Source organism: Passer montanus, unplaced genomic scaffold (assembly GCF_014805655.1).
Source record: "Passer montanus isolate IOZ18808 unplaced genomic scaffold, ASM1480565v1 scaffold32, whole genome shotgun sequence".
Lineage (NCBI taxonomy): Eukaryota > Metazoa > Chordata > Aves > Passeriformes > Passeridae > Passer > Passer montanus.
The window spans coordinates 6442582-6456096 of NW_024367930.1; the positions used below are offsets into that span (position 1 = coordinate 6442582).

The following is a 13515-nucleotide window of genomic DNA, read 5'->3' on the forward strand; positions in this document are numbered from 1 at the left end:
AGGGGTTCCTGTTTCACACAGCCTTTGGTCTTACCTGACTGACCAGCCTCAGCAAAGATTTCTTTGACCATCTTAAAACTTTTATGAGAGATGAAATGCCTCCCTTGACCCCATCGTGTTTTCTAAGGAAGCAATTGGCTTGGTGTCATTAATTTCATAAGAATTGCCCTTTTGCTCTTGCTGACTTTTTATTAATGAATGTGGCTCAACTTTGCCATGGAAATCTGGACCTGCAGGCTCCTCCCTGGGCTGGCTGAAGGATACAGGAAGTTTTGTGCCAACCAAATTGTTTTGCTTTCACTTTAGAGGAGAAGTAGCTTATTTTTGGTTTGGGATTTTTTTAAAATTAATTTTTATTTTATCTTAATGGCTTATAAACCACAGGGAATTAATTATCAGAGAATGTACGGTATCTTGCCAGAACTACTGAGTATGGATTGTACTGCAGACTTGATGTTTGTACTTATATTTGAATACTTGCCTTCATTTTCCTGTATAAGGAAAAATCTTGTTTACCTGTATTACTTGATCTTGAGTGCTTATCCAATGGTTCACTATGTCCTTACTTAAAAAAAAATGTTGCCTTTAATGTTACAGACCAAGAAGTGTATTATTGCAATTTGAAAATCTATTTTGTTGTTCACTATACTTGTATCAATGTATTTATTAACATTGTATTTTATTATTGAGAAAAATCAATAAAAATCTAAGAAAATACACAGTAGCTTGCTTTCACGACTCTACAGCCCTTTTGTGTGTTTTTTCTAGGGCAAATATATCAGTATTACATTACATGTAAAGCAGTATTTACTGTATGTTCATATATGTGCTTTTCTGTAAAGTCTGTCGTTTTCATCAGTGCATTTTTAAGAACCACTGTGAAGTTTAGGATTAATATCCTGGGAACAACGTGGCCAGTTACATTTTTCTCCTGTTGAAAAGCTAGCACCACAGTCACTCTGTTCTGGGCAGGGCATCAAGTTATCCTTTGGGGTCATTTGGAAATAGTTGATCCAAAGTTTGTTTGAATGAGAAATCAAACTGCCATTTGAAGTGAAAGAAAGCAGACACAGCATTAGTTCTCTGAGCACAACTGAGCAATTCAGAAAACATGTCTCAATATATCCTTATCTCAATGACCAGGAATTCCCATTCTTTGTCTCTGTAGGCTCAGATTTTGTGTGAGACAGAAGTAGGGATGAAGGGTGGTAGGTCAGGTTAATATCGAGTCCAGGTCTTCATTGCTCTTTTACAATGCTTTTCATCTCAAGTCTTTTGTGCCACATTCAGATTTCACAAAAAGTTAGTAATGATTAAGCTGAGAAGTTACCAATTTCTGTCTTACTGTGGCATGTTTATGCTGATGCCTTGTTTTGTTAGGATCTTGTCTTACATGTCTTGTGATGGCTGATTTGTAGTTTTTTTAAGAATTCAGAAACCTAAAATTTGTAATAATTACTGGAAACATTTTGAATTCATAATGGTTGCTTAAAAGCAACCCTTACTTTAAAGTTTTCTATTGATCTTTTGGTATGCTAGTATTCTTAGAAAAATAGTAAAGGAAGGGAATTCACTAGCATTCAAGAAATTCTGAAAATCTCAAGTATTGGTGAATTAGGTTTTCATTAACATGATGTCAAAAAATTATCAAGCATGCATGATTCTCTTCTATTAAAGAAAACTGTTTTACCAAGGAGTTTTATGACAGCTTTCTTTAAATTTTCTTTTTTACACTACTTAAGCATATAGTTTTCTGGGGTGGGTTTTTTCCTTTAAAAAAATAAAACACAGAAGTATGCTTCCTTCAATTTTGTCCAACCAGAATAGGATTTCTGGAAATACATAAATTATGCCATGGTAACTTAAAAAGAAAACAAATTGGGTTTTGTTAAGACAAAGCCAGTATAAAGTAATGCTGTCAGCAGGGAAAGCAAGTTCTTTAAAGAAATTAGAAAATGCAAAGCAGCTTGAATTCTCAAAATGCTTAAAAATTAACTTATTAAAGCTGAAGCATGTTTCAAAAGGACTCCTAGTCTCTGAAATACTGGATTTGTGATGTCATAGAGAAGTTCACTTACTCAATGTCCTTGAAAAATCACAGGGCACATTTCCTCCCTTTCGCAAAAGACACATCTGCATATGTCTTTAAATATGAATTACCTGATAAGTTAGCAAGCCCTCTTGTATACAATATAATGTAGAGTTAGCTGGCAGTCTTCTACTGTTAGAGCCAAAAAACTCCATCTACCTGATATGCACTTATGTGTGCAAAACAATTCATATCAACCTGCAGACTTTCTAGTGAAAGGAAAAAAGTTTTATTTTTCAGATATCTATCCATTGGTCATCACTGAACATATGTAGTATTAAATGATATAATTAAGAAAGGCCATATGAAAAGTATTTAGTATTTTATTCTGAAAAGTTGTAAGGGAGAGTTACTGAACTGTAAAATAATATAGTCCCCCTTAATAGAGGTAGCCTAAATTTTATAATATTCAAAATATTAGAGAAGTAATACCTACTTACCACTAGAAATTGGCCTCTAAGATATCATCATTCACCTGGCTAAAAAATGCCATGTTTCAAATAGGAAAGAAATGTATCTGGCTTCAACTTTTCTAGTTACGCATAGTTTAATGCTGATATCTACAGGTTGGAAGCCATGGAAAGCACACTGAATCTTGCCCATAATTTATCTATCTTTTTCCCCAACAGGAATCAATCCAACTGCAGCTTTCAAGTTTTCCTAGCTTGCAAGAAGAAGATAAATCTAGTAAAGATGACTCCGAGAAAGAAAAAGAGAAGGATAAAAATAAAGATAAAAACAGTGAAAAAAGCAAGATCAGAATGTTATCAAAAGGTGAACTTAAAAATATTTGAATTATTATAAATACCATTGCAGAAAGGATTATACATTTTTGCAAGGATGTATTTCTTTATTTGTGTATGTGTACACAGAAAAGTGCTTTCATACTCTGAGAAAATTCAGAGCCTAAAATGTATATGTGTAAGAATGTTTTTCATACAAACATTAGGCTTTAAAGTGAAGAAACCTTCCAAACTGAGGTCTTTTATTAGATTTTATTTATTTTCTAATATAAAATCAATCTTTTGAATGCTTAACCATGTTGTTTTATTAGTGACAACAAGTAAGTTGAGTTCCAAACTTGGTTTATATATTTATGTGTTGGTATAAACACATAAATATATAAATATATAAATATATAAATATATAAATATATAAATATATAAATATATAAATATATAAATATATAAATATATGTGTGATTGCATAATAAGTGTATATAGTGCATAAGACATAAATACTCTTTTATCTAGATTAATGATAACATATTGATATGTAACTTGTGCAGTGTAGGCAGTAGAGGGTAATCCTCTTCACTATTGTTTCTATGTCATGGAGAATTTATTTTAAATGCTGTAAGGAAATTCACCCATGACATTTAACCTGCATTGCCATCTTCAATTATCACCTACCAAGACTCCTTCAGGAAAGATGTTTTAGCTAAATTTGGCATTGCTTTTAGAAATCTTTTTATTAATCTATGGTGTAAAGTTGCATTGTAATCTCCCAAAAATAATCATTGCCTACCTGGGTGTGGATCTGCAGCTGGTGCGAATTGTCATTTGGCTTCAATGGAGTTCTCACAGTTCACGCCAACTTGAGGATCTGTGTGTACATTTGACTCGGGAGATAATGCTGAAAAATTAATTCCGGCTACTGTCACGCATCCCTATTACCTGCCTACTCCCAGGTGTCACTGGATTTCAGTCTTTTAATGCAAATAGAGTTCCCACTGGCATGATTCCTCATTTGCTGAGTGTACAGCATTTATTAAGTGACGCAAAGAGATGATGAATAAAACTTTTCTTTCCTCATTTTAATTTTTTTTTAGTGGTTTAAAGGAAGAACTTGGCAGGGTCTTGAATGGCATTGAAGGTTTTCTATGTTATTTAATGATCAGCAATTTCTGTCAATAGTTTTGATGCTGTGTTCTCATTGGAGTTGTACAGAGGAACAATGAATATCCACCTGATGCTTCAGAATGTATATCTTTCGTGGCTTAACTCCAAATGACTATTCTTTCAGAGCACATTCTTTCTGATTGTTACTGGAAAATGGATTTTGCTGAAATGAAATAAATGAGTGGAGGCTGTTTGTTTTTATTTTTCAGATTGCAGTCAAGAGTATACAGACTCAACAGGCATAGATTTGCATGAGTTTCTCATTAACACATTAAAGAATAACCCCAGGTAGGTATTTCCTGTGTTAGAGCTGACATTCCTGAAATTGTAGTTGGTAGTCTTTAACTTCTTAGAACTGTACACTGTGTTTTATTTGTTCTGGAGATGGTTATGAGGGAAAATGTAAAGGAGGTAGGCTGTTAACTGAGAAAAATGGCATAAAAAAGTCATCAACTTCTGCTCCCCCATCCAGTCACCCATTGCTTAATTTCGCTTTCAGTAACATCTGGTCTTTGTCCTTACCTTGTTTTATGCAGCTCTACATGGTGATTGCAATAATATATTATAACTATTGTGGTTGGAGATTTATATATGAATGTGAAGTAGCTTTCTTCTAGCAATTGTGCACACAATTAGAATCCTGTCCTCAGTGCCAAATTCTGCTCTCAGTGTTGCCATAGTTTTCATTTGGAGCTAGAAAATCTCATTGTTAAATTTGCATCTAAACATCCAAGGAAAGATCTGTAACATTTTTATACATTGAGATTTTCAATGTTCATTTCAGCTGGATCTGTTAAATAGGTACCATGTAATTCTGCAGTTATTCCCAGGAGAACTGGGAATAACTGGGTACCCAACAGCTTGCATAACCCCTTGTACAGATGATGGAAGATCCTTCAATTGCTTTATCTGAGCAAAATGAGAAAGTTCAAAAGAACTAAGGAATGATGGGGACTCTGTCCAGCTTAGAAACATGTGGAAATATGCTGGGGAAACTTTTGAATGTTTTTGACAAGGGAGGGGAGGGAAAAGGAACATCTGAGACTTTCCAGTGAAAACCAGAGCCTTTTGCCTGAGAAATACTGTGGCATTGCCTCCTGGGAACCATAGCTCAAAGGTGGTGTTCTTCATTGTGTTCTCTAACTAGATTAGATGTGTCCAGCTTTTCTACAGCACATCAGTGCCTTGTGAGATTCTGGTATGTGTCAGAAAAAATGTTTAAAATTTCTGTGGGTAGCAGCTCTTCTTGTGAAAGATCTAGCTTAGGTGGAAATCTCATTTTCCATCAAACATGTTGAAAAAAGACCAAAGCTATTCATAGCAGTGAGAGTCTTTCTGTGCAACCTATTGATTGCAGCATGTTGTGGCTGAAAGCACTCTCAAACCATAGTTGAGCTCATAGAAGAGTGAAATCTGTATGTCAGTGAAGTGCAGAAAAGCAGGCTTTAGTCTTTTGCAGATGATCCGGTGTTAAAAAAAACCCAAAAAAGCATGTTTGATTTTTAATCAAGATGACTGACAACACTTGCAAAATAGCCTTACGAACACTGTTATGTGAATATTTTCCTCTAAAATGTCTGCTCATAGTTGTTGGTGCAAATCCTTGCATTTCTTTTTGACAGGGACAGAATGATCCTCTTGAAAATGGAACAGGAAATTATTGATTTTATTAGTGACAACAAGTAAGTTGAGCTCCACGCTTGGTTTATTAAGTCACGCGCGTGTGTTGCAGCGTGGGTTGTGCGAGGGATGCTCTCATATGGACTACAGTGCTCCTGAGGGCTGTTACTGGCACACTGCAGGAGCAGGCTTCTATTTCCTGCCACGTGGTGGAACTGCTTAAAATAAAGTCAATGTAAATGAAAACCTTTTGCTTTTCATTGTGTTGTAATTGCACTGGCTCTGCTCATTTAGATCCAAAAATGTAATTAAAGCTTTTAGTGTAGAGGATAATCAAATATGTTATCCTATGTTTTTTCCTTTGTGCTATGTTATTCTAATGCATTGGAAAATAAAACTGAGCTTAGGTGGAGGGATTCTTGCTACTATGTGGTCTTTATAATAAAATATTCCAGTAGCTTTAAAATTAGAGAGTCAGAATAGCAGCAGAAGAAAAAATTATGCTGATGGGAAATAACCATTTTGTCAGTAATAAAGGAAAAAAGGAGTGTTTGCCAAACCAGAATTGCCCTGCATCTGACCTCTGGGAGAAAGGCAGAAAGCTGTTGCCAGTGTCTCAGCAAATCTGTAGGATTGGTTGTGCAGGGAGCGTGAGTGCATGTGGGGGATTGGGGGATGAGTTCTTCCCAACACTCAGAATACTGACTAGGTACCGTGAAGCATGAGCTTTGTTTGTCCCAGTGTTGCACATGAAAATGTACTTATTAGAAATTCTAAAATTAATTCATTTTTCTTTCAGCCTTTCTGTAGCAAGCATTTATATGTAAATGCAAAACGGAGAAGTTTTCAGTGAGATTTCTGTGCACTGAATTGTCAAATGTATTGCTGTTTTCATTTATTTATGGCTTAGAGCGAAATTTAATTATCAATGCTATTCATTTCCTTTGTTTTTAGTAATCACTATAAAAAGTTTCCTCAGATGTCATCGTATCAGAGGATGCTAGTGCACAGAGTGGCAGCTTATTTTGGAATGGATCACAATGTGGATCAGACTGGAAAATCTGTAATTATCAACAAGACCAGCAATACAAGAATGTAAGTAACAGCGTTGTTGTGTTTTTCCTTGTTCCCTTTCTCTAGACAGGAGCTGGTTTGTACCATGACTGCGTGGTGTAATTTTTATATATATATAAATTTTTGTTTGTTTTTGTGGCAGCAGGGAGTGCTGTTTATTGTTTTCTAGGTTGGGAAGGGAGGACAGGGCTCTCGTGGTGAGGTTATCTTAGGCTATAAAGATAGAGGAGGAGAAATCAACCTAACTGATTTCTTGCAAGGAAGCATGGTATCTTGGAATCTTCACTTTTCTTGATTCCTTAGTGCCACCACTTGCTACAGAAGTGAGCTTTTTGCTTTGCGAGTCCCCTGATACCATACAGCTACTTCCCAAACAGACCAAACATATTAGGAAGATTGCCTCTTTCCTTGTTCTGGTGCTGACTGCTTCAAGAGTCATTTTCTGCCCAGCCTGATAATTTAGGATTTGGTTTTCCTCCACCGCCTGCCACCATTCATTCCCTTTTCTTCTCCTGCCATCTTGGTTCCACTTTATTTTTCCTTCAAATCTCACTGTTTGACTAGAGTTTCTGTGAAATACAAGTTCCTTCTGATGGTTCAAATGCATTGCAAAATTCCTGGCAGGTTAAACCTGTTCTGGCATAAGTTCTGTGCTTCTCCATGAACTGGTTAAAACCGTATAAGGTAAAACTGTATCAAGCTAACCAAAACTCGATGTGAACTGCGGTAATGTGTCCATGCCTAATCACCATCACTTTTCCTGCCAAGTGCTACGTGTGTTGAACACAGCCTTCCTGTCCCTCTCTACCTATGAACTACATAATGAAGAGGAAGTAATTACAGCTGGGTAATGAAGTTTTTGTATCTGGTATTGGAACAGGAAAGCCGCATTTGAAAATTGTGTACTTCCTGTATTCAATTAGTAGGAGAAATCTAAACATTTGTTTTATTTATATACCTAGTAGCTAAGTGATTTATTTATATCCAGTTGCAGAGAGCATTTTCCAATGTTGTTAGCTTCTCCTGTAGAAGGGTGGAAGGGCTTGGGGATGGTGCTGGGTGGGGCTGGGAGTTGGACTCTGTGATCCTCATGAGTCCCTTCCAACTCGGCTTATTCTCTGATTCTGTCACTACCTAATTGTTCAAGATCAATACACATTGGTATTTGCTATTTGACTAAGCCCTAAAAGTCTTTTATGTGAACGTAGTAAATTTAAGATAATGGGCAATTTATTTTAAATCTTTTTCCTGGGCTGTCCCTGAGGTACTTGGATACCTGTGAAACAGCACTTCGGCATCCATGTTTGTAAAGGTTTGAGGTGAACCGTGTACTAACAGTTTGATTTTCAGAAGTCAAGAGAATTACAGTAGCTTGATAAAACACTCAGGCTGCAAAGGCTTAGCCTCAGGGTCTGTGATAATACCTGCCCCCTACAAGGGCTATCTTTGGTTTTGAATAAGAAAAAGCTTGGTATGCAGCAATCTGGTGTTCAGTTTTGAGCTGAAAACGAGTCCCTCTTAAACAGAACACAGTCAATCATATTTGAATGCTCTTTAGGCATTCCTCTCTTTTAGAGTCCTCCCTTTCTCTTCATGTCTATGTCACTGGTGTAGTGCACCAACTGCTACAGATCTTTCCTTGCAGCATTGCCTTCTCCTGGTTGACTTAATAGAATTATACTAACACATTAATATCTGTAAATGCTTTGCTCTGTTGTGTGGCTTTCATCTCACTGATGGGTAGCACTGGAAGCACTGTTGGAAATTCTTAGATGGTGCTTCTGGAGAGGACACTGAAGCCTTCTTCAACAATCAGAGCTTTATATGAGTGCTCTGGTGAAGCTGTGGCTTCATGCATGGTGGGAGTGAGCAAGCAAGAGCATTTGCTAGGTATGAACTGGCCTTCTTGCAAGCTCAGCAGGCAGGATCTTGTAAGGATGTAACAGATTGAATGGCCTTTTCAGCTGTGCTCTTGCAGACTGGAGGTGAGGCCATTAAAGACTGGTGCTGACATAATTCCTGTGTAGATGTTCCAGAAATAAACACAGGGTTTTGCCCCTCTGTTGACTGTAAGTACAGCTGTTTTGTAAGCACCACACAGCCACAAGCTGCTGATTTCTTCCCTCTTCAGTGATTTGGTGGTAGGTAACTGGATTATATGGAACTTATATTGCCTTGTGGTTCTTCCAGTGTGTTATTTACATTATTTTGATATTACCATAAAATAAAGCTTTTGTGAAGTGGCTGTTTCTTTTCATAACTGGAGGAGATGGCATGTTTTTTTTTAAACGTCCCTGGCTCTGACAGAAAATAGTTTGTTATTATCTGGCATGAATAAGGGCTGATGAGATTTTATTATCCTCAGCAAATATTGTGTAAGTTCCACATCTGAAAGCGTCTAATGTGATTTCATATGTTCTGCATTTCACTGCTCTCAGAGGAGACAGTTTTGTGCAGTTTCAAATCAACACCAAATACTGGGAATGTGTTGACTCTATTAATTACTACTTGGACAGTATCCAGAATACCGGAGAACCTGAAGAGCATCTGAAACGCTGTTCAACGTGGTTATGTTGTGCTGTAAGCCTAAGCCTTGATGGCTTCATGTGAATTTATGGAGAGGCCCCGCAGACAGATGTTCTGAAGATCTGCATTTTGGCAATAAATTATCTCTTTATGTCATGTTGTTTCCAGACTACTTTAGCTACTACTGTGGAGAGAGAAGAATATTATTGCATACTCAGGAATTCATAAATTCAGCACTGGCTGTGACTTCTGTGTACATGTGCTTGTTTGAGAGGAGCATATGACTCTGCAGTGTCACCCTGTGGGCTTGAATAAGCACCTTGTGTTTATTTCTTTGGCTGAGTGAGGGTTCATGTCTCATCTCTGTTCCTGCTTGCAGGCAATGAGTTCTTCCCTAGCTGCAGGTGATGAGTTCTTCCCTGGCCCCAGGCAGTGAGGTACATTATTCCTGTTCAGCAGAGACCTCCCATGCTCGCTGCCTGCAGGTGCTGAGAGGTGCACATGTCAAAAGAGTTAATGGTTTTGAGATGAAAGGGCTGGTTGGGACTCTGGTATCAGTGTTCCTTATGGGTGCCTCGGAAAGGACTGTGTGTGTCAGTGTGTGCCAGTCCAGGCATGAGCATATGAATGAAGCAGATCAGGGCGTTTCCTCCCTTTCATCAATTGGCTTAGGGCAATGTGGATCCACTCCTATGTACCTGTGCCTGTAAAGTACCTACTTTACAGAGGTTTGGAGTATGAAAAAGTGTTTATTGAAGAAGTCGTAGCTGGAGGGAGGGCTGCAATTTCTCGTGTTCATCCATGCGGATTTATATGGAGGGGAAAAAAGGTGGTAAAAATTCATTAGGGTCTGAATCTCTGGGCATGCAGTCCTGCAGCTTTCATGAACGCTCAGTGAAGTCTCTCTTAAAAATACAGTCAGACAATAATGGCAATTTTTGAGACTGAAGAGTATTTATAATGAAGAGCTTACTCTAAGAATCTGTCTTTTTTCCTTTAATTTTATTGGAATGTGAACAAGGACTGCTGTTTTCAATGTTTTTTTTTAAGAAATGAAATTTTAAAAGACAGTGAGAACATCAACTACCTAAGTTTTTATTGACCTTAATAAAGTTAAGTCTCTGTATTCTAGCTTTCATTACAGAATAATGGATTTTCAAAACAAATTTTCTTTTGATATGATTTTTGAAATTAAAAGTCCTTACAAAGTCCTGCCTAACTAAATCATCCAATTTTTGAAATCTTATTCTCAGCAGTATATATAACAAAAATTGATTAGAAAGTGAAGGAGGATTTTGTTGTTATATTGTTTCTATAGTCAAAGAACTGAAATACTACTTAAAATGGGAAGTCTGCCTTTGCTCAATATGAAACTGCTCTTGTGTCACCATTCTAATGTATATTTGTCTGTCATCTGTGTCTGCCTGTCATCTATCTAAAGATACACAGAAATGTATGGGGAACTTAAGAAAGTGAAATTCGATACAAAGAGAAGTCTGGAATCAAGGCAATATGTTAGACAGGGCATCCCTTTTTGGAGCCAGAAAATGTGTACGTGCCACCTTCTGTTCTGCATATTCCTCATAATTCCTATAAAACACCTGGAAGTACTTCAGAGTTTTTTGCAGAACCATTCATATTGTGAACTGTATCAGTTCAATCAGATTCATTGATTTGATTATCTGTAGCTAGGTAGAGAAATGTAGGGGAAATATGCTTGGTGTGCTTGGTAAATTGAAAGGTTTTCATTTGGTTGAGATCATCAGCCATGTGACAAGCATGTCTGTACCACAGCCCACACATGCATTCATGTACTTGTTTTATATAAATTTGAGTGGCAGGGCTCATCAGAATCGAGAAGGTAGGATGCTTATGATATATAATGCTGTGTTTAGACATTTTCATATATTCTGAGGGTGTAACATAGCTGTTATGAGCTTCATACCGATTCTCACATCCTCAGTTCTGACTGTTTTATTTTTCAGGAGCATTGTGAGTTATGATCCTTGTGATGCATGGGTTTTTTCCAACTCTGTTAATATTATGCTGGCTCAGTTGGGCTGTGTTTTGTTGCCTTTGAGATGCTTCAAAAACTTGAAGCAATATTAAGCTGTTATGTACATTACAGGCATTCCTTATAATCTAGAAATGAACTGTATCAGCAGAAGGAGACATAATGTTCAAGTTGTACTTTGAATAGCCTGCAATGCTTTTGTAGTTTGGCATACAATCTGTGTTATTCTGCCTCCTCTGTGTAAGAGTGGTTTGAATCAAAAGCAAAGAAGAAAAGTTCTCGTTTGGTTTCTATTATGTGTTCACTGACTGATCTTGCTCTAGATAACATCTGTATTAGTAGAAGTGCACTGTAACAATTTCACCACCTTCAGAGTCTGAACTTTTGTATAGGATCCTACAGGCATGTCAGTAAAATGGCATTCACTGAACATGGCAGTTTCAATGCAGAATCGATTCTAGAATTTCTTTTACCCAAGGCTGAAGTACCAAGAAGACTTCCTTGAGATACCAAGTGTTACAGCCTTTGGAGCATGCAGAAAAGTATGCCTTTCCCCTTGACTGAATAAGGTATTCAATGTAAATGACTAATTTCTTTAAGCTGTTGTTTGGATGGGACATTTTAGCAATACGGGAGTAGTGACAAATGTATACTTGAAAGCTAATACCTTTTTTGTAAAATCTCAGTCAAAGCAATTTGATGTTTGCCAGAGCATTTGAAGAACAGTTTTGTTACCCTCCCTGTTGTAAACCAGAATAGTTATCTTCCAAATGGTTTGCTTAAATTCCATCTGCATTTAAGCACCCTATGCTATTCTTAATTATCTTATATGTAGTGAGAGGAATGATCTCATGAGAGCAGAATTGCTTTTATGAGCCACATGATGCATGAAAACGTGCATGAATACCCTTATTTCTGGTTTCATTATTTTCATTAGAGTCGGCATTGCGTTTTTTTCTTCAAGGGACTGTGGAGGCAGAGGACCTCTTGTTTTCCTGTTCGACTTACCTCTTTTCCATCTTTGCTACAGAACAGTTACTCCTTGACTGCTAAGAAATAAACAGAAACTGCTGATAGCCAGATGTCCCCTCTGGTTTACAGTTGCTGTTGCTCAGTGGGTATTATGATATTCTCTGCTACAAACGTGTAGAGAAATAAAAGAGTGCACAGCAGATGTGTGCAACTAAAACAAAGAAACTGTGTAGCTGAGAAATAACACTGTAATTGGCTGACACGTTTTGGGTTAAGATGAATAAATATGTAATGTGACTAATAATTTAGTAAGAACATCAATGAAAGAATAATGTATAATAAAAACTTTGAGGTTATGTAGCTACATTGTAACATGTGTAGCATTTAAGTAACAGATTACATTGGTTTTCATAGATTTGAGTTTTTTCATATGAAAATAATCACTTCAGTCGGGGATTCAATTATTAACATGATTAGAAAAAATGTTTATTTTGTTAATGACAGTTGAATTAGAACAGCTTTTTATTTTCAGCAAGCATTGTCACTTTAGTCATATTGCTCTTTTGCATGAAAGATACGAGGAAAAACCATAGATACACAATACACATGAATTTGAGTTGAATTTGACCCTTCCATACTGCCTTCATTCTTTCTTCGGTGCAAACTGTATACTGGACCCATAAGAAATTACTTATTCTGTAAATGAGATGTTAGGGTTAATGAACCAGTTCTAATAGCTCCCATATTAAATTTTCATCTAATGTAATTTATTAAAACTAAATTGTTTATAATGAAGGTGGACATGTGCTTTTTACAGCTGTTCTATACTGTGATGAAATATTACTTAAGTGTTAATCAGAAGATAACTATGGTATATCTTCTTTTTTTTTTTTTTTAATCTTTTTAATCCACCCCACTTAATAGTATAAGTTTTATTAAACCTAGAAGGTTACTGTCACCTGCTGTGTGTGGGTAGATGGAAGGTTGCCCAGGAAGGGAGTGCTGTGGAATAGCAAGTAGGTAATTTGGTTGAAGGAAGGTCTTTCTTGCATGAGTAATTAATCCTTATGCTCGTTCAAGCTGTAGTAAGAAAGTGCTCATTAATCAAGGTGCTGTTTGGTCACTTACACTTTCATATCACTGGAGAGAGATCTGGAAATCTGAGATGACCCCTGTGCTTTCCTCAGAGGTAACAGTGCATCTGTAGTAGGTGAAGTAATGGTTTTATATCTGAGCATTTCAGAAATAAGGTGTTGAAATTTGAGCAAGTAAATTTTAGAGGTGGTTTAGATTGGTTATATAATTGTCTTTTGCAATAT

The 13515-nt window shown here is 36.7% G+C and overlaps 1 protein-coding gene across 26 annotated transcripts in view; it reads left to right on the forward strand.

Annotated features, from left to right (window-relative positions):
- The window catches only part of ARPP21 (cAMP regulated phosphoprotein 21), a 197417-nt gene that overhangs the window by 98529 nt on the left and 85373 nt on the right, over positions 1–13515 (forward strand). For 25 of the 26 annotated variants that reach the window (XR_005628159.1, XM_039715082.1, XM_039715079.1 and 22 more), the window contains 4 exons: positions 2719–2863; positions 4200–4278; positions 5613–5672; positions 6565–6705. Coding sequence is in view for 25 of the 26 variants with exons in the window: in XM_039715082.1 (XP_039571016.1) it covers positions 2719–2863; positions 4200–4278; positions 5613–5672; positions 6565–6705 (425 nt within the window). In the remaining variant the exon portion in view is untranslated. The remainder of the gene's footprint in view (positions 1–2718; positions 2864–4199; positions 4279–5612; positions 5673–6564; positions 6706–13515) is intronic. The other variant, XM_039715089.1, reaches the window with a different exon arrangement.